A 24,945-nucleotide genomic window follows, 5' to 3' on the forward strand; every position below is an offset into this window, starting at 1 on the left:
AGAGCAACAGAGATCTTATTTGTTGTGTACTGCGAAGAGGAATTTCAAAGCCTGGGAGCAAAGAATCTATGACAAAATGGCATCTTGCCTTTGATGAGGTAATGTGAGTATCTCATTCGTGTGCGAATTTCCCCTGTGTTTTAATTCAAATAGAGGCAGTTCTTGATATGGAGACACATACGGTTCTCTGTTTTCTGACATTTCTTGCTCTTTCTTGCTCTCTCCAGCCTCATTGTCTCTCTTCCTACCCCTGCTTCTGAACGGGCCCATGAGGTGTGGCTTTTAGAAAGGCCAATCCCAGTGGGGCCGGAGCCTGTGCCCCACAGAGAAGTGACAGTGAGAGACAGACAGACACACACATAGGATGACAGACAGACAGCCCTGCTGTAAACCAGCGTAAAGCTGCCTGTTCATTTGAAATTGGCTACTGTATAGTGGGCCTATACACACTGCTGTAACAGGCACTTTTACACATCAACCAGGTAAACATGATGTCTACTGGTGGCGTATTTTATCTGAAATAATAGTTTGTGAAGAGATAAGAGGTGATCCGTGATTTGGTAGTTGGGTCTCCCAGCTTGCCTGCCCTGAGTTCTCCCCTGACAAAGAAGGATGGCTCCACACATCTCTCTCTCTCTCTCTCTCTTTCTCTCTCTCTCTCTCTCTCTCTCTCTCTCTCTCTCTCTCTCTCTCAAGATCAGGAGGACACAGGGCTGCACACACACCAGCATTTGTCACTGGTGAGTGCCAGCCCTCACACGCAAACTGTGTTGCCATGGCCACTTCTCCGAAGGGGTGTGTGGAGAAGGAGGCTTCTCTAGGGGAGTCACTCAGGGCAGCAGACTTATGAGTCTGTCACAATGGGGAAGGATGCTTTACATCACCCTATCTCTGTCTCTCTCGCTCTCCCCTCTCCCTGCACTGTGGTGTGTGTGCTCTTTCATTCTTTGTTGCTATGCGTGCTCAAGCAAGCTAGAGCTCTTATTGTGTTCTTCAGAAAAAGAGGTAACAGTACTTAGTGTTCAATTGTTTCGAGCCCATACCTTTGTGTTCCAAAAGAGTATGACTTTAAAGATGGTACAGACCTTTTGGTTGAGGACAGGAAAACCAGGGGCACGGTCAGGCATTAGCAGACCAACGGTAGAGATAGTGTTATTAGAGAGAGGAGGGATACTGGTTTATTTTGGGCTGCGGGGCAGGGTGACTCATTGAGAGTGACACAACACAAGTATGTGTGAACTGTGTGAAGAGACGTGTTGACAGGGCTGTCATCATTAGCACCCTCTCACAACATTTGTTGGGAATATGGACTCTTTACACCCACTGATGCTGCTGTCTCAGTGGCCAGCTGATGGTTTAATCTAGAACCATGATGGAAGCCATTGTGGACTCTAAACTGCCGTCAGTGGACAGTGTTTGACCCCAACCTGATAGGACACGCCACCTTTGTAACACCTTCATAGTGGTCAAAAAGACTTGATTATGTGGTTGTGTTGGAATAACCCCAACTTCGTCATGGACTGTTTCACGGCTTTGTCAAGACTGGTTGTCAAGAATCTCCTGTGCTGCTTGTAGTGTTCCTTAATGGCGAGGAGAGTCTTGGGAAAGAGCTGTCAAACTATGACAGGAAAAGGGAGGCCACGTCGGGGGGAGAACCGGATGAGGAACGGTCGATCACCCAACCAAATTTCTGCTCCTGCTTTGTAACTTTGCCAAATTTTGCCAGGTCAAGTTGAAGAAGTCAAGGTTACAGAATGGAACCTGGAATTGTTCATGTGTATGCAGTGAACTGGAAACTCACATTTGTGACAAACCACTAGATTCCCCCACGGCCCTTAGCACTATTGAACGTCTATTTTTCAGACATTTAAACTACTTGGATAACTTTGTCTAATATTGGAAAACTAGTACTAGGATTATCTCAATCACCTTAGTAGTCACCTAAGTAAAAACGGTTGAAATTGCACAATGTGTGTCAACTGCAGTGCAAAATATACAGCAGATATTTGACCACTAAGTTGAGTTACTATTGGATTTAAAGGGATAATCCATTTATCATTTGACAATATTTATCATTTGAATGTGTTGCCCAATGTCTGGTATGACCTCTGTGGATAATGTGATTGTGTGTATTTGTGTGTGTGTGCATATATGTGTGTGTGTGTGTGTGTGTGTGTGTGTGTGTGTGTACTAGTAAGTGTGTGTGCTGTCCATGCACTTGTGTTTCTACAATATTGTATCTTGTCTCCACGCCACTTCATACTATCCTAGTGAAGATGATATATTTGCTTTTTAAAGCTAAAGCAAGTTTGCAATATTTTGGTTACTGCTCAAACAGTGATTCATTGCAATAGATTAGTTCTGCTAGTGTTTGGATCAATAGATTAAATTACACAAACCTCCCAAAAGGCCAATAGTATTCTCTTTTTTAATGGAAATGCGTAGGAACACCGCTACTGTTTTCTCAAAAGCTGATGCACATTGATTTGTGGGGGCACTTTTATAAATTGAGCTCGGCGCTGAGATCAGTATGTGTGTGTGTGTGTGTGTGTGTGTGTGTGTGCGTGTGTCTGTGTGTGTGTGTGTGTGTGTGTGTGTGGCAGTCTGACTCACTGAGCTGATAGAGCTGGGTGGTAGTGGGAGGGGGTTTAGGCTTTGCACATGTCTGTTTATCACCTCACACCCAGCCATATTTTCTCAAGATTATCATCCTGTCTCTTAGTATCATTGTGCGGTTGCATGGGCTTCCCAGCTATGGCTTCTCTTATAGCATCTGGCTCATGTCAGTGGACTGTAGATCAGCTCAGCTCAACTCAGCTCAACTCACCTTGTTAACTGGATCCTGGGCTGATGTCCTCTTTGTTACAACAGAAATACAGTAGAGTTGTTCTGTCTTTGTGTGTGTGTGTGTGTGTGTGTGTGTGTGTGTGTGATGTCAGCGTGAACCATGAATGTTATTCCAGCAATAGCACAGCATGGTATACAAGTTGTGTTTTTCACCAGACTTGAAATGTTCATGAACACTATTTCAGCTGACAGACACTGTCTGCCGGTAACCTAGTTAGTCTGTTTGGCTCGGAATATACAATACTTAGCAGCAGGTGGCTGTTAAATGGGTTGTCTGTCAAAGAGCTATTTTTCTTTAGGAATTCAGAAAATAATGATATTATTTGCACAGTGTATTATGTAGGCTAGGAGCTTGGGAGAAATAAACCAAATGATAGAGAAAAACCTGAGAATCCTCATTTCCCACTACAATATAATAGTGTTTGGTCACAAGACCGTCGATATTTCTTGGAAAGGAGCATCAAGATCATTGTGTACTTTCACCAACCTGTGAAGTTCGTCATAATTTATTTCATCTGTAGTCTAATAAACTGCATGGTTTCCGAGTCGTAGTGGAAGAACCACACAACATTTCATCACGTGCCTTCAAGTTTACTTCGATGAGATGGTTGTTATATCAATATTTGTGCATAAAGGCGTTTCCACCGCCATTTCTTGCATAATTCATTTTACCGACACAAAAAGATACCACCATGTTGAACAAACGAATGATCTGTCTGCATTTATAAAATGATAAGGAAACTTCCTATTTCCATCACATTTTTATACGGTATGACTTTACCCACATATCAACTGTGGATGGAAGCGTGGTTATTGATACACAAAGACTGTGAACTGGTATTTAGCCTTCAGACACATGGTCACAGAGTCCAGTCAGACCAGCAGTAAGAGCTAAATGCTTTTACAATGTTTTTGACAATGGTTTATTGGTGGGAATTTAGTCATTATTGACACATTACTAATAAATTACAATAAAATCGTTTTTAAGTAGTATTGATAATAATGACTAGATTGTTGTTTGTTAAGATGTGTGTGAAGATATGAGTGCCCTTGTATCTGTCCACAATACTGTAATGCTCTCTGAGTGAGAGAATCAATTAAATGACTTGATGGAGACCTATTAATAGTGAAAAGATCAAATAAATAAATGTCTAAAATCACATCTTGGCTACCCTGCTGTGCCGTTGCCTGATTGACATATGTAGAGACACACACACACACACACACACACACACACACACACACACACACACACACAGGGACACACACACAGGGACACACACACTAACAGACACACAGGGGGACACACACTTAACGCACACACAGGGACACAAACTCATACAATGACTTTAGCTTGTTATTTAAGATTTGTGTGCGGCAAGGAATGTGCTTATAACTTTAAGTTTATGAAAAATATCTCCTTCGTCTAGCCCAGCCCACCCCTTCGGCCTTAATTGGCTATTCTGTTAGCTGGTCCAGTGAATGGCATTGCTTGTGGATAGTGATACACACTCAGGAAGGACAGAATCCCTGCTGTCTGTCTCTAACACAGCAGCCCTGCTTTTAGGAACACTACCTATAATTATAATAAACTGTCATTAGCGTGGCTGTGAGAGCCCTTGCCGCAGATACATTAGTGGCCTCTTCTGCGCTAGGGCACATTGCTCTTTAGTGTTCTGTCTGGAGCGTGGTCAGTAATGTAATGATACATATGTTGACAAGGAAGCACACCACAGGCCAAAAGGGGTCATTAGTGAGTTTATAATCGTTTTGAAGGATGTTATATAAGGCCACCGTTAATGACAAGGCTGATCGCTCCTTTCCTGTTATTCTCCTCAGTTGACACAGTGAAAAACCAAGAGAATCTTATTTTTCAGTTTCTCCATTCTCGAAATATAAGTCCCTTGTTGTGCGGCCTGAGGCTCAGAGAGATAGTAGTTTGAGACCTCAAAGAGATAGTAGCTAGTTTAGACAGAGGCTGTTAGGCGTGGTGCTGTCCTGTGCTGTTCAGCGTGTTTACCGGACGCTTCAGGGGATCCAAATGAGATTACATTACTGTCAGATTACATGTTTAGAATTCACTCTATTCATTGGTTAACCAGAGTAAAGCGATAGCAGCAGCAGCCTCAGTGAAATAACTAGAGACATTGTATGTGGCTTGGGATTCCCGAAGTTAAAAGAAAAAACCAAAACCAAAATGTCTCTGAAATACCCACACACCAAGCAGCACCACAGGGGCAGACATTTGACCAAAACAATCGTTTAAGTGCAGTTTTTGCTTCTCTGCCACTATTGAAATTGGACCCCAATGAAAATATAAGACATGCCCTGCAGTATCAGTGATTTATGATTTTAGAGCTATTGAGGGGAAGATTTAATCACAAACATAATCAATGATTTTCATTCATTTTCAAATGTCAATGTTTACATTTGATCACAACAAGCATGGTATTTTTTTTTTTAGCTTGTTACAGATCCTAAGCTAGTTTGTTTCTAACACATTTACATGATATGTAAATTCTGGTTAGGTTTCCCACTACGGTTTGGAAGTTTTCAATAACCTTGTAGTTGACCCGCCCTGTGGCAACAAACATGTCTATGGTACAATGTACATTATAGCCGTTCTCAACCCTGTAATCTGCATACATTTACCATATATTAACATTCACAGCGGAGTGTGTGTGTGTGTGTGTGTGTGTTGTCACATGATCAACCCTGCACATGACACTGAATGTTCACACCTTCCTGAGGCCCCTGGAGCTCTTCTGCTCCACAGGTAACAACTCTGTGTGCTCCATGCCATTATAGAAACTACAATTACATAGGTGCAAGCAGGGCCATATAAAGGTGTACTGCACTCTGGGTGCCTTAAAAGGAACCAGTCAATTTGTCCCTTTAAGGAGATAGCTTTTGAAGTGCTGTCTAATCTTAACTTTAGTTGAACTTACTGATAGCATTATGTGATTGTTACGCGATTCAGTAGCTTCCTGAATAAAAATATTTTCTTTCTATCAGCACATGTACTCTCACACACAAACATGTTGACAATTATCATAAACACAGTAGACTATAAAGGTATGGGGGTTGTAAATGGGGCTGTGAGAACTCTGTGTTCCACCTCATAAACTTGATCCTTTACCCACAGCGGTAGCATTATATACTACTTGGCTCTCGGTAAACCCGCAATTTTACAGTCAAAACACCAGGGAAACGGCTCTGGTCAAATTGCTGCTCAACTCTGCAACAACGAGAGGCTCTTAAAACCAACTCCCTAGGAGAGGCTCAGTGTTTTACAGAACACCTAAAGTAATAGACTTGCATGGTTACCTACCTACCAACCTACCGTAGACCTGTGTCCTCTCCTCAAAGCACATCTAACACTGCTTCCATCCAGAGCTCAAACAGCCCAATTGTTGGATTCTGTAAACAAATTAAATCAGTTTCTCCTCCACAACTTCTCCCTCTCCTGTGCTTCAGGCAGTTCAGTGTACCTGCTCTGCTGTGCATGCCGAGCTACCGTGGTGGGCGGTAGAGGTAGTGGCCTCGGGTCCACAGTGTGTGTGAGGACATGAAGGAGTGAGGGCGAGGGAGAGGAGAAGAGGGGAACAGAACAACAGTAGGCCTGGCTGTGTCCTGTGGGTGAAGGAGTGAGGGCGAGGGAGAGGAGAAGAGGGGAACAGAACAACAGTAGGCCTGGCTGTGTCCTGTGGGTGAAGGAGTGAGGGAAAGAGGGAGAGGGAGAGGAGAAGAGGGGAACAGAACAACAGTAGGCCTGGCTGTGTCCTGTGGGTGAAGGAGTGAGGGAGGGAAAGGTAGAATAGAGGAGAGGAAAGGAGCGTAGATGAAAGGAGAGGAACAGAACAACAGCAGGCCTGGGTGTGCCCTATGGGTGAAGGAGTGAGGGAGGGAAAGGTAGAATAGAGGAGAGGAAAGGAGCGTAGATGAAAGGAGAGCAACAGAACAACAGCAGGCCTGGGTGTGCCCTATGGGTGAAGGAGTGAGGGAGGGAAAGGTAGAATAGAGGAGAGGAAAGGAGCGTAGATGAAAGGAGAGGAACAGAACAACAGCAGGCCTGGGTGTGCCCTGTGGGTGCTGCCGCCTGTCGCTTCCCCTCTAATCTCCTCTTCACGGAGCCTGTCCCATCCTCTCAGCTCCTGCTCAGTGTGGGGGGTGATGTGTAAGTGAGAACATTACCCTACTCACTGATGGATCAGCCCTCCTAACCACTGGGCCTGTGTGTGTTTGTGTGTGTGTGTCCACAATGAAACACAGCGGCTCTGTGAGTCTCTTGTGTTATGTGGTTAGTTCTATCATGAGGCCTTGATTGGGCTCTGCGACTCACAGAATAACTCAGTGACTGACTGGCTTTCATCTCCGCGCCTCTGGATGCCAGCTGCGATGGTAGTCATTATTTAGATGCGTTAGATGTGTTCGCTCTGTGATGAGAAAGAATGTCCCGCCCGTACAGAATCAAAAATAAACGTCAGAAACTGCTCAGGTTTTGTGAAGATATGTCCCCTTTTTACTGCAACCCATACTAGAACATAATAATCATGGACAGCACATTGTTGCGTTGATTCCGCAGGATAGTGATTCAGATAGATCAATCCAGACTTTGTGAGAGCGGATGGATGCAGTCATTCAATCATGGAAGATGATGATGGCTCGGCTCGGCTGTTCCCTGCTAATTGCGTCTTGAAGCCATCAGTCAGCCACCACTTCCCTGTAAATTACTGGGTCCTGTTCTTTTTAGATGTTTGTTTAATGAATTACAAAATGTGTGTGTGTGCTGAGGAAAAACACTGTATTTCCAACCGGGCTTTCTGCTGTGTCGCGTCGTACTTGGTTGCAAACAGAGTAATGAAGGATCAATCGAGATGGTGTTTCATCAGAGGAAGAGCAGAGAGAGAGGAAGAAAGCCCTTTTGGCTCAGATAGAATAGGTATTATTGAAGGATTGATTCCTGGTGTTTTGGTCCAACTTGGCAAACCCATCATTGTTATCAAACGCTGCCTGTCCTCCACAGCCATTTTGGGTGGTGAATGACGTGTTGCACTGTACAGGCCCTGGGATGAGAGAGAGAAAGACCGAGTGGCCCTCCAACACGACGTCAATGCAGTTTCCTTAAAGCCTATAAACATACATCACAACATGTTCTACAGCACAGAGACTATGTGAGATGGCCTTCATTTAAAGGAGATAGACCCATGGAGTCGGTAGGATTCATTTTACAGCGTGGCTCTGACCGGTCAGAATGAACGCCTGATTCAGCTGTTTTAGCACTAGTATCACCATATTGGTCAATTACAAAGAAGGTCCAGATGAAATTTGACCAGCTCACTTCACGCCAGATTTTTCCCGTTGGACCCAGGATGCTGCCTCGCCGCTCTAACCAGTAGGCTGCCAGCCGCCCGGTTGTCGTCTGCTCTACAGGTTGCGCCCTAGCAATGTGTCTTACTGAGTCCTGTATACTCTTCTGGGAACTTCAGCCACTCCTTCAGAGCTATGGTGTTCTGTGCATCGTTTAGTCTTGAAAAGACACAGTGATTGAAAATGATTCAAGGCCGGTCAGCGCACACACAACCACAAACAAGCACACACACACACAGACACAACCGTTTACATCTAAGTATAAGCGAGAAAAAGTAGATATCTCCCCTGGTGTGGAGTGAGTTACATCATATGCTGTTAGAGCAGTTTCATTGATCACTAGACTATTTAGCCGGGGTATTCAACTCTTACCCAATGACGTCTGGAGCCTGCTGGTTTTCTGTTCTACCTAACCATAATTGCACACACCTGGTGTCCCAGGTCTAAATCAGTCCCTGATTACAGGAGAACAATGAAAAAAAGCAGTGGAACTGTCTTCGAGAACTGGCCACAACTTTAAAAGAGTATAGGAATGCCATTATATACTGAACAAAAATATAAAAGCAACATGCAACAATTTCAAATATTTGACTGAGTTGTATGTCATATACGGAAAATAGTCAATTGAAATAAATTCATTAGACCCGAATCTATAGATTTGACATGACTGTGCAGGGGTGCAGCCATGGGTGGTCCTGGGAGGGCATAGGCCTACCCACTTGGGAGCCAGGCCCACCCACAGGGCAGCCAGGCCCAGCCAATCAGAATGAGTTTTTTCACAAAAGGGCATTATTACAGACATAAATACTCCTCAGCCCCCACGCCCCCCTTTTACTGCCCCCAGCACAAGGTTCACCTGTGTAATGATTATGCTGTTTAATCAGATTCTTGATATGCCACACCTGTCAGGTGGATGGATTATTTTGGCAAAGGAGAAATGCTGAGTAAGAGGGATGTAAACAAACTTGTGCAAGAAATTTGAGAGAAACACGTTTTTTGTGCGTATGGAAAACTTGTGGGATCTTTTATTTCAGCTCATGATTCATAGGACCAACACTTTACATGTTGTGTTTATATTTTTATTCAGTATAGATCATCCTCACCATTTACTAACTGTACATTCATACTCTCTCTCTGTGATCTTGTTTATGGCGAATCAGTTGATTGGTCCAGTTACATAGCTGTTTGTTTGTTCTTCCTCCATATGTTTTATTTAATAGGACATTGACTTATAGTCTGTTCTACAAAGTCCTCTGTTGTATGTAGAGTTCTAAAGTACAGAGGCTGTTGGATAATTGAATGGTAAACAGTAGTGGCATGTTTTGACGAACCCCACATATTCTCCCCCACATCAAAGCAAGGCCCTGTTCAAATGAGACATCTCTCAGGTCCAGCTTTAGTTCTGTGGCTGACATGACAGGGTCCTCTAACAGTGCTGGTCTCGGAGTAGTTTTGATCTTGGGAAAGAAGAGACAGAGAGATCATGGAAGTAATTGCGAGTGCCAGGGGACATCCCCTATCTAATGCAATCTGCCTTTCTCCTGGCCTGCAATTATCAAGAAGGACAGACCAGAGCAGTGCTCCCTGTGCTCCCTATCTGTTGCCTGTGCCGTCTGTAGGCCAGGACAGCGACATCAGCAGTAATGTCATGCAGCAGGTCAGTGACATGCAGGTAGAGGGGCTGCTAGACACAGATGATGGTGATGATGTTGTTGGGTTGTTTGTTTGTTTGTTTGTTCCCGTTGTGGTGATGAGAATTAGATTGTAATGTTAGCCTTTCTCACACTGTGGTCAGCTAAGCCTGGTTTAGTGATGATGATGATGCTGCTGATGATACTGATTCTGATGATGTTGACAATGACAATAGCATCATCACACTCGTCAGTGCATGATCAGAGAAGATTTTAGACACAGGATTTCTAAAGGAACATTTCTGAATTCAGGAGCTTTTTGTTTAGATCTTCATTATTATGTAAAAAACGCTCCAATGAAATCTATTTAGGCTATCACTGGTTAATGCTGATTGGTAGTTTCTACAATTAAGTATTTTTGCAATTAGACAAAAGCAGACTAACATTTTTTTATTTTATCACCAATCGCTTCTCTGTTGGAGTTGATTCAGCAGGGATACATCTGTTACTGCAATTGGTGGATGGAGAGAATGATTTGATATGTGAGTAAACAACAGAGAGAGAGAGGAAGAAGAGGGATAAGACGAATAAAGGGTGAGTGGGGTATAGAGTGAGATGCCCAGCCCCCAGGCATTGCCTGACAACCTACTGTTGTCCCCCTGTTTCCATGGCAATGACGACAAGGTGCCTAAAGTGGAGGGATATGGGAAGGGGCTGGGGGAGGGGAGAAAAGGAGAGAGAGAGTGAAAGAGAGAGGAAAATAAAGAAAATGTGAATGCTTGTAGTAGAAGGATTGGAAGAGGGGTAAAACAAGCTCTGCCAAGCTATATTTTAGAGCACCATTTTAGAGCACCATTTAGTCATATATAGCTTTTCTTTTGTCTTGGACAGTCCCATTCCCCATCACATAGACATCTCAATAAAGAGTAGTGGCCTCCCTGGACAAAAGGTTGAGAGAACTGTTCAGGGCTGTAGTTTACGTAGATAGCAGCACTAATGTTCTTGTCGTATTCTCAAGAGGCACTAGAGAAGGATGGAGGACAGTGAGAGGGGTTAGAGCGAGAACACACACCTCTCACCCCCATTCATAGAACATCAGCAGAGAAGGACTTCAGAAGGTCAGAACAGAACTGCTCATGCTGTCATCAGACTAAAGGTTCACTGTGATGGTAGAATTCACCTTCACTGTGCTTATTAACGTTAACCTCCTCAATCTCATGGTGATGTCATGCTCCATTTTACAGCCTCACTGAATGATCTCCTCTCAGATCCTGACTCTTGTGTGTGTGAATATTTGAGATGGAAACCATGTTTATTTTTTATGGCAAACACAATGCCCTGAGAAACGTGTACCGGAATTTGGGTTTAGAAGATGTTTGCTCAAAATTGTGTCATCTGAGCTCATCTCTGAATTGGGATTAAAGTGCTCACTCTGATTGACTAGAGAGCTCTCCACATTCATGAGATGAAAGAAACTGCAGCCTCCTCCCTGGCTGTGGGCTCTCCACTGATCACACAGAGGCAGTAGACATCAAGAGTGTCACCCCTTTTAAAGCAGGCCTCACTTAGACATCCATTTAATTACTAGACTGCTCCATTTAATTAAGGCGGGGCGGTGAGTTTCTCCTGACACATCCAATTCAGCCCTGGATATACATAGGCTCAGCAGCTACTCAGCAGCTAGGATTTACACACACACACACACACACACACACACACACACACACACACACACACACACACACACACACACACACACACACACACACACACACACACGACAGTTTGGCAAGGAAGGGAATGTTTTTAGAAAGCTTTTTCCTAGCCAAAGATAAATGAGGGGAGAGTGGATTAACTGTTACAGCAGAAGTGGAGGTAAGAGATGCACAAGCTCTTCAACACCTGTGTGTGGCCAGGAAACTGAATGTTAGATGGAAACTGAATGTTAGATGGAAACAGAATGTTAGATGGAAACTGAATGTTTGATGGAAAGAATATCAGTTTGTGTTGAATATATGCTGAGCTTGTATGATGGTAGATTATGAAAATACAGTATCTACTGCAGGGCTCTGTTCCCGGAGAAATACCGTCCTGTAGGTTTTCGCTTCAACCCCACTCTAGCGCACCTGATTCTAATAATTAGCTGGTTGATAAGATGAATCAGGTCGGTTACATCTGGGGTTGGATTGAAAACCTACAGGAGGGTAGCTTCCTAGGAACAGGGTTGGAGAGCCCAGATCTACCTTGTATAACCAGGGTGTTGCCTTGCAGGTGAGAGGAGAAACACTTAGCCAGGAAGCCCCAACCACTAGAGCTCAGTAGCTAAACATCATGACTACTGAATATGACACGGGGAGGTAGGAGGTAGAGGTAGTGGAGAACATCATATGATCTGATAACCCAGGGTAGTCTTACTGCTACCTTTTCACCATGCTGGCATGGCCTCCTCCTTTTCAAGCAGCAGGTTTCTATTGGACAGGATCCAACATTCTTGTCATCCAGTCCACCACTCTAGACCACCTGCTGTCCACCATGCTGCCCAGGGCTGGACCAGTGACCTTGGACTTACCATGTGACCCAGAAGGCAGTAAGTAGTCTCAACAATCAGAGAGAGCAGCATTTTACCTGATGACATAAACAGCAGAAAAACATGATTTCACAGATGACAAAGACAATAACACGGAGTGCAATCTGTCTTGACGAAACAGAACATCATAACACAGGGGTCAGAGGTCAGGGAGCATCATAACACCAACCTCCACTCGCTCCAGATGGACAGCTCAACCACAGGTGGTGTGAAACTCAGTAAGCTTCACACTGAGAGGAGATCATTCACATGCACCTCACTTTCCCCCTGCGATATGTCACAAAGCAGTTCCAGAATCACCCTATCGCACTATAATAGGTGTGGAAGCAATATAAGAGACTATTGCTTCATTACATCCTAATTGTGATAGCTGTGTATGGAATCTGTAACAGGGCTGTGATGTGGGTGTTTGTGAGTGTGTGTGCGTGTCTCTCTCTCTCTCTCTGTAATGAGTTTGGATGCTTGCATCACATTGGATGTGAGTGAGATTTCGTGCACCCCCCACAGCTTTGAGGTTGATGGAAAATCATTATGGATCTTGGCAAGTGGCCGGCGGGTGGTTGCCTAGGAAACCGGACTGTCTGTCGGTGGCTCCCTTCTTTCCATGCGTCTTGGTGACCTGAGGTATGTGAAATGCCCAGACTTTAAGACCTCCACTCAGAGTAATGTGTGCTTCGATGGGTGGCAGGGGGTTTTGCATGAATGAATGAGATTAAATAAAACCTGTTAGAAACATAGAATCCATGATGCACGCTGCTCTGTGTGATGTTTACCAGCACTGTGGAGACTTTATTGTAGAAAACAACCATCTTCCACTGGCAGCCAGTGTGTTATTATCATGCAGGTGATTGCAGATGACATGGTTTATCATTGTCGTCTGCCTTGTTTTCGTGGGATTGGCTGAGCCCTGTTCACAGTGAGGGGCCCCAATGCTGAAGGGGGGCAGGGCATTATGTGAGGCACAGGGAGCTTGGAGGGACAGTCAGGGGGGGGGGGTTGATAATGTCCACTCTTATGTTGTTATGCTATAAACCATAACCACAGCATTCCAACAGCCCTCTCCATCCCTACCCCTGCCGTCGCCATCCACAGTTCCATCATTACAGCCTCATCACCACCATGCCTATCTCTATGTGAGAGAGAGAGAGCAGTGACCTCGGACAGGCCAGTGACTGCAGGGGGCATGCTCCTCGTGATTATTCCTGTTCTCCACTGATGCCTGTGGGTATAGGGTGCTGTAATCACTGCCCCCCTTCCTCCAACTCCCACAGTCAGCTATGGGTCAATTATCATAACAGTACTAATGGGAAAGCCTGGGAGAACACATCATGAATAGTCGTGGGCTCTGGGCTGGGGGGTGTGAGATTAACGCTTGCACTGCTGTGGGGTCAGCCCTATAAGAGGGTCCAGAGTTGTGTCCTGCAATGTAAAGGAGATGGAGGGTAGGGGTGTGTAGGTGTAGAGGAGCATGTAGGTACAGTATATAGGAGAGTGTAGGCGTGTCTTTACACTAGTTGAGTTTCTGGAGCATCAGCATTTGTAGGTTCGATTACAGGCTCAAAATGGCCAGAAACAAAGACCGTACCTCTGAAACTCGTCAGTCTATTCTTGTTCTGAGAAATGAAGGCTATTCAATGCGAGAAATTGCCAAGAAACTGAAGATCTCATACAACGCTGTGTACTACTCCCTTCACAGAACAGCTCAAACTGGTTCTAACCAGAATAGAAAGAGGAGTGGGAGGCCCCGGTGCACAAATGAGCAAGAGGACAAGTACATTAGTGTGTCTAGATTATAGATGGGCTATGTACAGGTGCAGTAATCTGTGAGCTGCTCTGACAGCTGGTGCTTAAAGCTAGTGAGGGAGATAAGTGTTTCCAGTATCAGAGATTTTGTAGTTTGTTCCAGTCATTGGCAGCAGAGAACTGGAAGGAGAGGCGGCCAAAGGAAGAATTGGTTTTGGGGGTGTGACCAGAGAGATATACCTGCTGGAGCGCATTCTACAGGTGGGTGTTGCTATGGTGACCAGCGAGCTGAGATAAGGGGGACTTTTCCTAGCAGGGTCTTGTAGATGACCTGGAGCCAGTGGGTTTGGCGACGAGTATGAAGCGAGGGCCAGCCAACGAGAGTGTACAGGTCGCAGTGGTGGGTAGTATATGGGGTTTTGTGGCAAAACGGATGGCACTGTGATAGACTGCATCCAATTTATTGAGCAGGGTATTGGAGGCTATTTTGTAAATGACATCGCCGAAGTCGAGGATCGGTAGCATGGTCAGTTTTACGAGGGTATGTTTGGCAGCATGAATGAAGGATGCTTTGTTGTGAAATAGGACACCAATTCCAGATTTAACTTTGGATTGGAGATGTTTGATGTGAGTCTGGAAGGAGAGTTTACAGTCTAACCAGACACCTAGGTATTTGTAGTTGTCCACATATTCTAAGTCAGAACCGTCCAGAGTAGTGATGCAGGACGGCAGGCAGGTGTAGGCAGCGATCTGTTGAAGAGCATGCATTTAGTTTTACTTGTATTTAAGAGCAGTTGGAGGCCACGGAAGGAGAGTTGTATGGCATTGAAGCTCATCTGGAGGGTTCTTAACACAGTGTCCATTGAAGGGCCAGAAGTATATAGAATGGTGTCGCCTGCGTAGAGGTGGATCAGAGACTCACCAGCAGCAAGAGCGACATCATTGATGTATACAGAGAAGAGAGTCGGACCAAGAATTGAACCCTGCGGCACCTCCATAGACTGCCAGAGGCCCGGACAACAGGCCCTCTGATTTGACACACTGAACTCTATCAGAGAAGTAGTTGGTGAACCAGGTGAGGCAATCATTTGAGAAACCAAGGCTATCGAGTCTGCCGATGAGGATGTGGTGATTGACAGAGTTGAAAGCCTTGGCCAGGTCAAGGTTCAGGTCAAAATGAGTTTTAAAACTGGAAAGTTCTCTGCACACCATGACAAGATGTGTAGAATTGCAGGAAATTAGTTTTAAACCTGCTAAATGTTCTCTCCACCAACAAGAGGGGTGTGAACAGTTTATGTCATGAACAGTGCTTGTGCCCATAGAAATAGACGTGGCGTGCGCGGGTGCAGTGGGGGCACTGGATGTTCCCCAATGCTGTAAGGGGGGCCTGAGTAAAAAGGTTTAGGAACCCCTGTATTAGAGCTCCATTTCCAATAGCTTTGCTTTTGTCTTGGACAGTCCCATTCCCCATCACATAGACATCTCAATAAAGAGTAGTGGCCTCCCTGGACAAAAGGTTGAGAGAGCTGTTCAGGGCTGTAGTTTATGTAGATAGCAGCACTAATGTTCTTGTCGTATTCTCAAGAGGCACTAGAGAAGGATGGAGGACAGTGAGAGGGGTTAGAGCGAGAACACACACATCTCACCCCCATTCATAGAACATCAGCAGAGAAGGACTTCAGAAGGTCAGAACAGAACTGCTCATGCTGTCATCAGACTAAAGGTTCACTGTGATGGTAGAATTCACCTTCACTGTGCTTATTAACGTTAACCTCCTCAATCTCATGGTGATGTCATGCTCCATTTTACAGCCTCACTGAATGATCTCCTCTCAGATCCTGACTCTTGTGTGTGTGGGGGGCGTATGCCTTATGGCTAACGTGACATGGTGTGATGAAAGAAACATACAGGAACTCAAATCCTTCTGTTCACCTGATTTAGAATTCCTCACAATCAAATGTAGACCGCATTATCTACCAAGAGAATTCTCTTCGATTATAATCACAGCCGTATATATCCCCCCCCAAGCAGACACATCGATGGCTCTGAACGAACTTTATTTAACTCTCTGCAAACTGGAAACCATTTATCCGGAGGCTGCATTCATTGTAGCTGGGGATTTTAACAAGGCTAATCTGAAAACAAGACTCCCTAAATTTTATCAGCATATCGATTGCGCAACCAGGGGTGGAAAGACCTTGGATCATTGTTACTCTAACTTCCGCGACGCATATAAGGCCCTGCCCCGCCCCCCTTTCGGAAAAGCTGACCACGACTCCATTTTGTTGATCCCTGCCTACAGACAGACACTAAAACAAGAGGCTCCCACGCTGAGGTCTGTCCAACGCTGGTCCGACCAAGCTGACTCCACACTCCAAGACTGCTTCCATCACGTGGACTGGGAGATGTTTCGTATTGCGTCAGATAACAACATTGACGAATACGCTGATTCGGTGTGCGAGTTCATTAGAACGTGCGTTGAAGATGTCGTTCCCATAGCAACGATTAAAACATTCCCTAACCAGAAACCGTGGATTGATGGCAGCATTCGTGTGAAACTGAAAGCGCGAACCACTGCTTTTAATTCTGGTAACATGACCGAATACAAACAGTGCAGCTATTCCCTCCGCAAGGCTATCAAACAAGCTAAGCGTCAGTATAGAGACAAAGTAGAATCTCAATTCAACGGCTCAGACGCAAGAGGTATGTGGCAGGGTCTACAGTCAATCACGGACTACAAGAAGAAAACTAGCCCAGTCAGGGACCAGGATGTCTTGCTCCCAGGCAGACTAAATAACTTTTTGCCCGCTTTGAGGACAATACAGTGCCACTGACACGGCCTGCAACGAAAACATGCGGTCTCTCCTTCACTGCAGCCGAGGTGAGTAAGACATTTAAACGTGTTAACCCTCGCAAGGCTGCAGGCCCAGACGGCATCCCCAGCCGCGCCCTCAGAGCATGCGCAGACCAGCTGGCCGGTGTGTTTACGGACATATTCAATCAATCCCTATACCAGCCTTGCTGTTCCCACATGCTTCAAGAGGGCCACCATTGTTCCTGTTCCCAAGAAAGCTAAGGTAACTGAGCTAAACGACTACCGCCCGTAGCACTCACTTCCGTCATCATGAAGTGCTTTGAGAGACTAGTCAAGGACCATATCACCTCCACCCTACCTGACACCCTAGACCCACTCCAATTTGCTTACCGCCCAAATAGGTCCACAGACGATGCAATCTCAACCACACTGCACACTGCCCTAACCCATCTGGACAAGAGGAATACCTATGTGAGAATGCTGTTCATCGACTACAGCTCGGCATTCAACACCATAGTACCCTCCAAGCTCGTCATCAAGCTCGAGACCCTGGGTCTCGACCCCGCCCTGTGCAACTGGGTACTGGACTTCCTGACGGGCCGCCCCCAGGTGGTGAGGGTAGGCAACAACATCTCCTCCCCGCTGATCCTCAACACTGGGGCCCCACAAGGGTGCGTTCTGAGCCCTCTCCTGTACTCCCTGTTCACCCACGACTGCGTGGCCACGCACGCCTCCAACTCAATCATCAAGTTTGCGGACGACACAACAGTGGTAGGCTTGATTACCAATAACGACGAGACGGCCTACAGGGAGGAGGTGACCGCACTCAACCAACTCTGTAAGGCCATATGTAAACAAGAAAATGCTCATCCAGAAGCAGTGCTCCTAGTGGCCGGGGACTTTAATGCAGGCAAACTTTAATTAGTTTTACCAAATCTTTACCAGCATGTCACATGTGCAACCAGAGGAAAAAAAACTAGACCACCTTTACTCCACACACAGAGATGCATACAAAGCTCTCCCCCACCCTCCATTTGGCAAATCTGACCATAATTCTATCCTCCTGATTCCTGCTTACAAGAAAAAACTAAAGCAGGAATTACCAGTGACTCGCTCAATACGGAAGTGGTCAGAGGATATGGATGCTACGCTACAGGACTGTTTTGCTAGCACAGACTGGAATATGTTCGGGCATTCATCCAATGGCATTGAGGAGTATACCACCTCAGTCATTGGCTTCATCAATAAGTGCATCGATGACGTCATCCCCACAGTGACCGTACGTACATATCCCAACCAGAAGCCATGGATTACAGGCAACATTCGAATCGAGCTAAAGGCTAGAGCTGCCGCTTTCAAGGAGTGGGACACTAATCCGGATGCTTATAGGAAATCCCACTATGCCCTCAGACGAACCATCAAACAAGGAAAGCATCAATACAGGATTAAGATTGAATCCTACTGACGCTCGTCGGATATGGCAGGGCTTGAAAACTATTACGGACTACAAAGGGAAACCCAGACGCGAACCCAGTGACGCGAGCCTACCAGATGAGCTAAATGCCTTTTATGCTCGCTTCGAGTCAAGCAACACTGAAGCATGCACCAGAGCACCAGTTGTTCTGGATGACTGTGTGATAACACTCTCGGTAGCCGATGTGAGCAAGACCTTTAAACGGGTCAACATTCACAAAGCCGCAGGGCCAGATAGATTACCAGGACGTGTATTCAAAGCATATGCGGACCAACTGGCAAGTGTCTTCATTGACATTTTCAACCTCTCCCTGACCGAGTCTGTAATGCCTACGTGTTTCAAGTAGATCACCATAGTCCCTGTGCCCAAGGAAGCGAAGGTAACCTGCCTAAATGATTACCTACCCGTAGCACTCACTTTGGTAGCCATGAAGTGCTTTGAAAGGCTGGTCATGGCTCACATCAACAGCATCCTCCCGGATACCCTAGACCCACTCCAATTTGCATACCGCCCCAACAGATCCACAGATGACGCAATCTCAATCTCACTCCACACTGCCCTTTCCCACCTGGACAAAAGGAACACCTATGTGAGAATGCTGTGTAGGAGTGTGTATGGGTGTGTAGGTGTGTAAGAGTGTGTACAGGCTGCAGCTTGCATAAACGCTCCAGACTGGAATGTGGCCTGGGGGGCAGACAGACAGGAGAGGGGGCTTTGGGGTCAATGACATTCCGAACAAGGGATCTAGGAGGGCTTATTGGGTTTTGTCTTCCAAAAAGCATTGTTTTACTTTTCTGTTCAGTTGGTGGACTGCAAATAAAATACATTGTTGCGATATCAGGTACTTGTGTTGTGGAAGGCTTATGATTGATCACAATGTGTACTGTTCAGGATGTCAGGGTTGTTATGCTGTGTGGTGTGTGTGTGTATGTGTGCGTGCGTGCGTGTGTGGCTGTCAGAGTGTAGTACATTCTTTCATGTCTCTGTGTGGCACAACCTGTTGGAAATCTTTCATTCCATTTCAGTAGCCATTTTTTTGTTGGTGTGCATATATGTATGTGTTATACACACCAGAGTTGTTGCCTCAGTTGATGGGTGTGGCCAGTGTGTCTGTTGGTGGCTATGTGTAAATGCTGTGCTTTGTTTTGTGTGGGTAAGGGGGTTGTTGTATATCTCTGGATGGTAAGCTATACACTGTAGGGACCATGTAGTGAAGCCAGATGTGGGAGAGAGAAAAGAGAGGCTATTCTCTCCTGAATGATAGACAACACTAAACAACAGGAGTCTGATTGGAGTCTGATTGGAAGCCATCTCAATACAGAAGCCTTTAATGGTAGGATGCAGGAATCGATGGCCCTGATTTTGTATAGCTAATGAGAGCAGATTTGGGTATTTCATGGATAATTTGCTCCTTTTAGAGAATACGTTGTTTTTATATTAATAACAGTCAGTTGAGAATGAGATTGATTGATTAGCTCATTTGTGTGTCCCCTTTTGAACTCAAAGTCCACAGTGTGTATAAACTGCAGCAGGGCAGAAGTGAAAGAAAAGGAGCTGGTGAGTTGAGCTGAATAGGTGGCCAGGCCTCAGTGACTACCGTGGTAAAGTGTCTTAATCCTTTTCCCAGTGCAGCGGAGAGAGGAATCCCTGCGTGATTGACACAAAGCTATCACCGGCAGCCCTCTCCATATCACCTCTCAGACAGCCACAACCATAGCTACAGCCTCTGCTCCAGCCAGCCTCAGTCCAGAGTTTAGCAGCTCCACTAGCCCCTAAAGCCTGCCTGACTCCTTCCCCCCCCCCTCCTTCTCCAGGGGACCAGAGTTGTTTCACTCTCAGACACCCAACTTCCTGAAGTTTCCCCTTATTACTAGCTTTCAGAGTAGAGACAAGGCTGAGTGGATTCTCTACTCTACCACTGATATCTCACCAGTTAAGAGTGTTAGCTAATGAATGTTCCCTTCATCCCCTGGAAGAGGGCTGGTGCAGGGCTTAATGCAGCCTGCCTGTCCTTCCTCTCCTCCACCATCTGAGATGTAAGAATTAAATGGGGAGATAAGAGGGAGGAGTCCCCTGGGTGCCATGACAACTAAGCTCTATGGAAATAAAAGTGAAACTTAACTATGTTGCCGCGGTAATAACCATCCATTCATGTGCTCCTGGGTTCTTTATGTGGTATCAGAGGTTGACGGGGGCTGTTTGGAGATCAGGTGTGTGAGACGGTTACGGTGTTGCTCTGGACCAGAGGTGTCTGTGCTAAAGACAGGAGCAGAGGAGAGGAGCTGATCTCTGTGTGTCTGCTGTCTGGCACAGACCTGGGCTGCTTTTACTGCTGAACAGATTTACTACCAGACTGCATTTGCAGGGATACAGCCTTTATCTCCCTCCCTCCCCCTTGCTTTCTCTCTCTCATGCTCTTTCGCTCTCTCTCTCTTTCGCTCTCTTTCGCTCTCTCTCTTTCTCTTCCTCTGTTGCAACAGAATGCGTGATCTATAATTCATGAGAGCAAATAGATATTGAAGCGTTCACATCTCGGTAGAAATCTGCCTTTGAAATGATCATCTCTCTCCAAGCTTCCGAAACATATTCATGTCACTTGCAGAATATGTTTAATGATTCCATCAAATTATCATTTCAGAATTAAAATGACTGAGTATGTAAAATCATCTTCCCTCGATTTGGTCACTGTTCAAAACAAAACATCTTACTGTGTAGGCATTAACATGCTTAATTATGTAGACAGTAGGCATGTTACAGTGATAAGATGTGTACATTTTTGCAGACTATAGGTATTGGCTCCTGCACACTGTATATACAACTCTATGTTCTTTTCGGGTGTTCTCCTTTTTGTCAATGCTAATCTGCAGTCAGGGAGTCACTCAGCACATTTTGATTGGACAAGATAAATAATCCTCCTGATCTAAAGCAGTAATGATCTGCTAGTCTCACTGATCTTCAGCCCTCATCTAAAATGGGTCAAATGTGAATAACACTGTGCGAATTTAACATCTCCCAAATATTCTTACTTTACATCCATTGGAGCTCTGTAAAACAGTAGGCTAGATCCCAGGCAGTTTTGTCAACGGGCGCACAGCCCCAGTAGTCTTGACGGAATCAGGTGCAAAATGGTGGTATTTATGTGCAGGTGCAGAAGGTGAGCTGGAACTAAGGAATATGGACAATGGCCATTACATAATACATGTCACAAATATTAGGACATAAGCATTCAAAGAATAATGATATTCGGAAAATACCCCTCAACTGAGAAAATTCAAATGATTGAATATGCAGATGTGACGCTCCCAAAAGCAGTTCAGGTCAGCGATACAAAGTAACTTTAAACTAATAATAAACAATCAAATGTTTTACTCATATGTGATTTTTATGTAACAACCGCAATGCATGTTAGAAGGGTTTTAACAACAGGAATATGCCTGAAAAGGTTAGCAACATAAACAAACATTAGCATTTGCAATCTGTGTTTGTGTAAAATGAGGGGACAGCATTGGAGTGGGCGCTCTCCAGTGCGTATCGTCACTCACCGTCTGCTTCAGTGTGTTTTCAGTATTTTTTTTATTTTTGAGTATCAGCCAAAGACATAAACAAGTCAAGATGGCTATAACAATAGAGGGGATTGGTTTGCCCTTGTTCATGAAAGGCTGCCTGTAGGTCTGATGTCTTTCCAGCTGAACTCGGGGATTCAGAGAGAGGCTAGTGTGTAAAAGAGAGGTGATGGAGAGGGGGTGAGTGAGAGAAGCTCTGTTGGTGGGGGAGTGTTGTTGGTTAATGGTGGGTGAAGGAGGGTGAAGGAGAGAGAATGTAGAGAAACAGAATGCTGGAGGCTAATAGAACACCAGATATGAAGTTCATTTTTTTTACTGTGATACTGTGATGTGTCAACTCACACCAAGGAGATATCATCACAATCCAAGATCACACCACAGTGAACCATACGGAAAAACCTAGTACCCATGTCTGTCTTTCCCCTTTCTCTCACATGCGGGGACTGTTCATGACCATGTTGGTTATCCTAACTGTTGTACTGCGTTTTCTTCCCTTCCACTGACCTATAGTGTTGTTCTCTTTCAGGTGCTGCTGTCTGGACTGATAGGAGTGGTGTCATGGAAGAGGCCTCTCTCTCTGGTGGTGAGTGATAGTCTAACTCTAACTTCCTGATCTGACCTAACCTTCTCAGAGGGGATATTTGCCCACATATTTGCCATGCCCTCTCCAGGGCAACTAGTTTTCAGTGGTGTAAATGTCACGACTCCGACCGAAGGTGGCTCCCCTTCCCGTTTGGGTGGCGCTCGGCGGTCGTCGTCGCCGGCCTACTAGCTGCCACTGATTCTTTTCTCCCCCTCCTTATGTGTTTATTGAGTACACCTGTTTTGAGTTGGTTGTAATTAGTGAGGCTTTATTAGTCTGCCGGCCCGCCTGTTTATTTGTGCGGGATTGATTATTGTAACCCTGGTGTTTGCTATAGATTACGTGTTCGTGTATTTAGTGCTAGACTGTTTTCGTTCCCTGTGTCTGGGGCATTTGGTTTGAGCATCCGAAAGTGGGGTGGCCGTGGTTCACCGTGTGTGCATTAAAGTAGCACTTTATTGAACTCTCTGCTTTCCTGCGCCTGATTTCACCCTCACGACACCCAGGACCTTACAGTAAAGTACATAAGTAAATTTACTTTGAAGTACTACTTAAGTAGTTTTTTGGGGTATCTGTACTTTACTTTACTATTTATATTTTTGTTAACTTTTACTTTTACTCCACTACATTCCTAAAGAATATAATACATACATATTCCCTGACACCCAAAAGTAGTCTTTACATTTTGAATGCTTAGCAGGACAGGAAAATTGTCTAATTTACTCACTTAAAGAGAAAATCCCTGGTCATCCCTACTGCATCTGATCTGGTGGACACACTAAACACAAATGCTTTGTTTGTAAATTATGTCTGAGTGTTGGAGTGTGCCCCTGGCTATCCATAAATGTAAAAAAACAAGAAAATCATGCCGTCTGGTTTGCTTAATATAAGGAATTTGAAATGATTTATACTTTTACTTTTCATACTTAAGTATATTTTAACAATTACATTTACTTTTGCTACTTAATAACCTCTTTGGGCTGAGATCCCGCTAACGGGATCGATATGACAACAGCCAGTGAAAGTGCAGGGCGCCAAATTCAAACAACAGAAATCTCATAATTAAAATTCCTCAAACATACAAGTATTTTACACCATTTTAAAGATACACTTCTTGTTAATCCCACTACAGTGTCCGATTTCAAATAGGCTTTATGGCGAAAGCACCACAAACGATTATGTTAGGTGAATGCCGAGTCACAGAAAAACACAGCCATTTTTCCAGCCAAAGAGAGGAGTCACAAAAAGCAGAAATAGAGAAATTAATCACCAACCTTTGATCTTCATCAGATGACACTCATAGGACTTCAATGTTTGATTTGTTCGATAAAGTTCATAATTTGTCTAAATACCTCCTTTTTGTTTGCGCGTTCAGTTTACAATCCAAACTCACGACGTGTGGGTCTAAGTCCATGCGAAAGTTCAGACGAAAAGTCATATTACAGTTCATAGAAACATGTCAAATGAAGTATAGAATCAATCTTTAGGATGTTTTTAACATAAATCTTCAATAATGTTCCAATTGGAGAATTCCTTTGTCTTTATAATTGCAATGGAACAGAGCTAACTCTCACGTGAGCGCGCGAGACTGAGATCGTGGCTAACTCTCACGTGAGCGCGCGAGACTGAGATCGTGGCACTCTGCCAGACCTCTGACTCAATCCCCTCTCATTCGCCCCCACTTCACAGTAGAAGCATCAAACAAGGTTCTAAAGACTGTTGACATCTAGTGGAAGCCTTAGGAAGTGCAATATGACCAATATCCCACTGTATCTTCAATAGGGAATGAGTTGAAAAACTACAAACCTCAGATTTCCCATTTCCTGGTTGGATTTTTTCTCAGGTTTTTGCCTGCCATATGAGTTCTGTTATACTCACAGACATCATTCAAACAGTTTTAGAAACTTCAGAGTGTTTTCTATGCAAATCTAAATAATATGCATATATTAGCAACTGGGCAGGAGTACCAGGCAGTTTACTCTTGGCACCTTATTCATCCAAGCTACGCAATACTGCCCCCAGCCATAAGAAGTTTTAAGTATATTTAAAACCAAACACTTTTTTGCTTTTACTCAAGTAGGATTTTACTAGGTGACTGTAAGGGTTGCGGAACTGGTGGCAGTGAAGTCACACGCAGGAGAGCAGAAATAGGTAATAGTCGGTGCAGTTTCATTTAAAAACCGACGTCAATAAAAAAAGAACATACATGGGTACAAAACCCGACGCGCAACAGTAACGTAGTGCACAAGCACTTACAAACAAACAATTCCACACAAGGACATGGGGGGAACAGAGGGTTAAATACACAGCACTTAATGAGGGAAATGGAAAC

The 24,945-nt window shown here is 44.8% G+C and overlaps 1 protein-coding gene across 1 annotated transcript in view; it reads left to right on the plus strand.

Annotated features, from left to right (window-relative positions):
- fam189a1 (family with sequence similarity 189 member A1) overlaps positions 1 to 24,945 on the plus strand; it is a 131,285-nt gene that overhangs the window by 33,344 nt on the left and 72,996 nt on the right. The window contains 1 exon segment of the mRNA XM_042320970.1: positions 22,557 to 22,613. Within this exon segment, the coding sequence (XP_042176904.1) occupies positions 22,557 to 22,613 (57 nt within the window).

This window comes from Oncorhynchus tshawytscha, linkage group LG04, assembly GCF_018296145.1.
Source record: "Oncorhynchus tshawytscha isolate Ot180627B linkage group LG04, Otsh_v2.0, whole genome shotgun sequence".
Classification (NCBI taxonomy): Eukaryota; Metazoa; Chordata; class Actinopteri; order Salmoniformes; family Salmonidae; genus Oncorhynchus; species Oncorhynchus tshawytscha.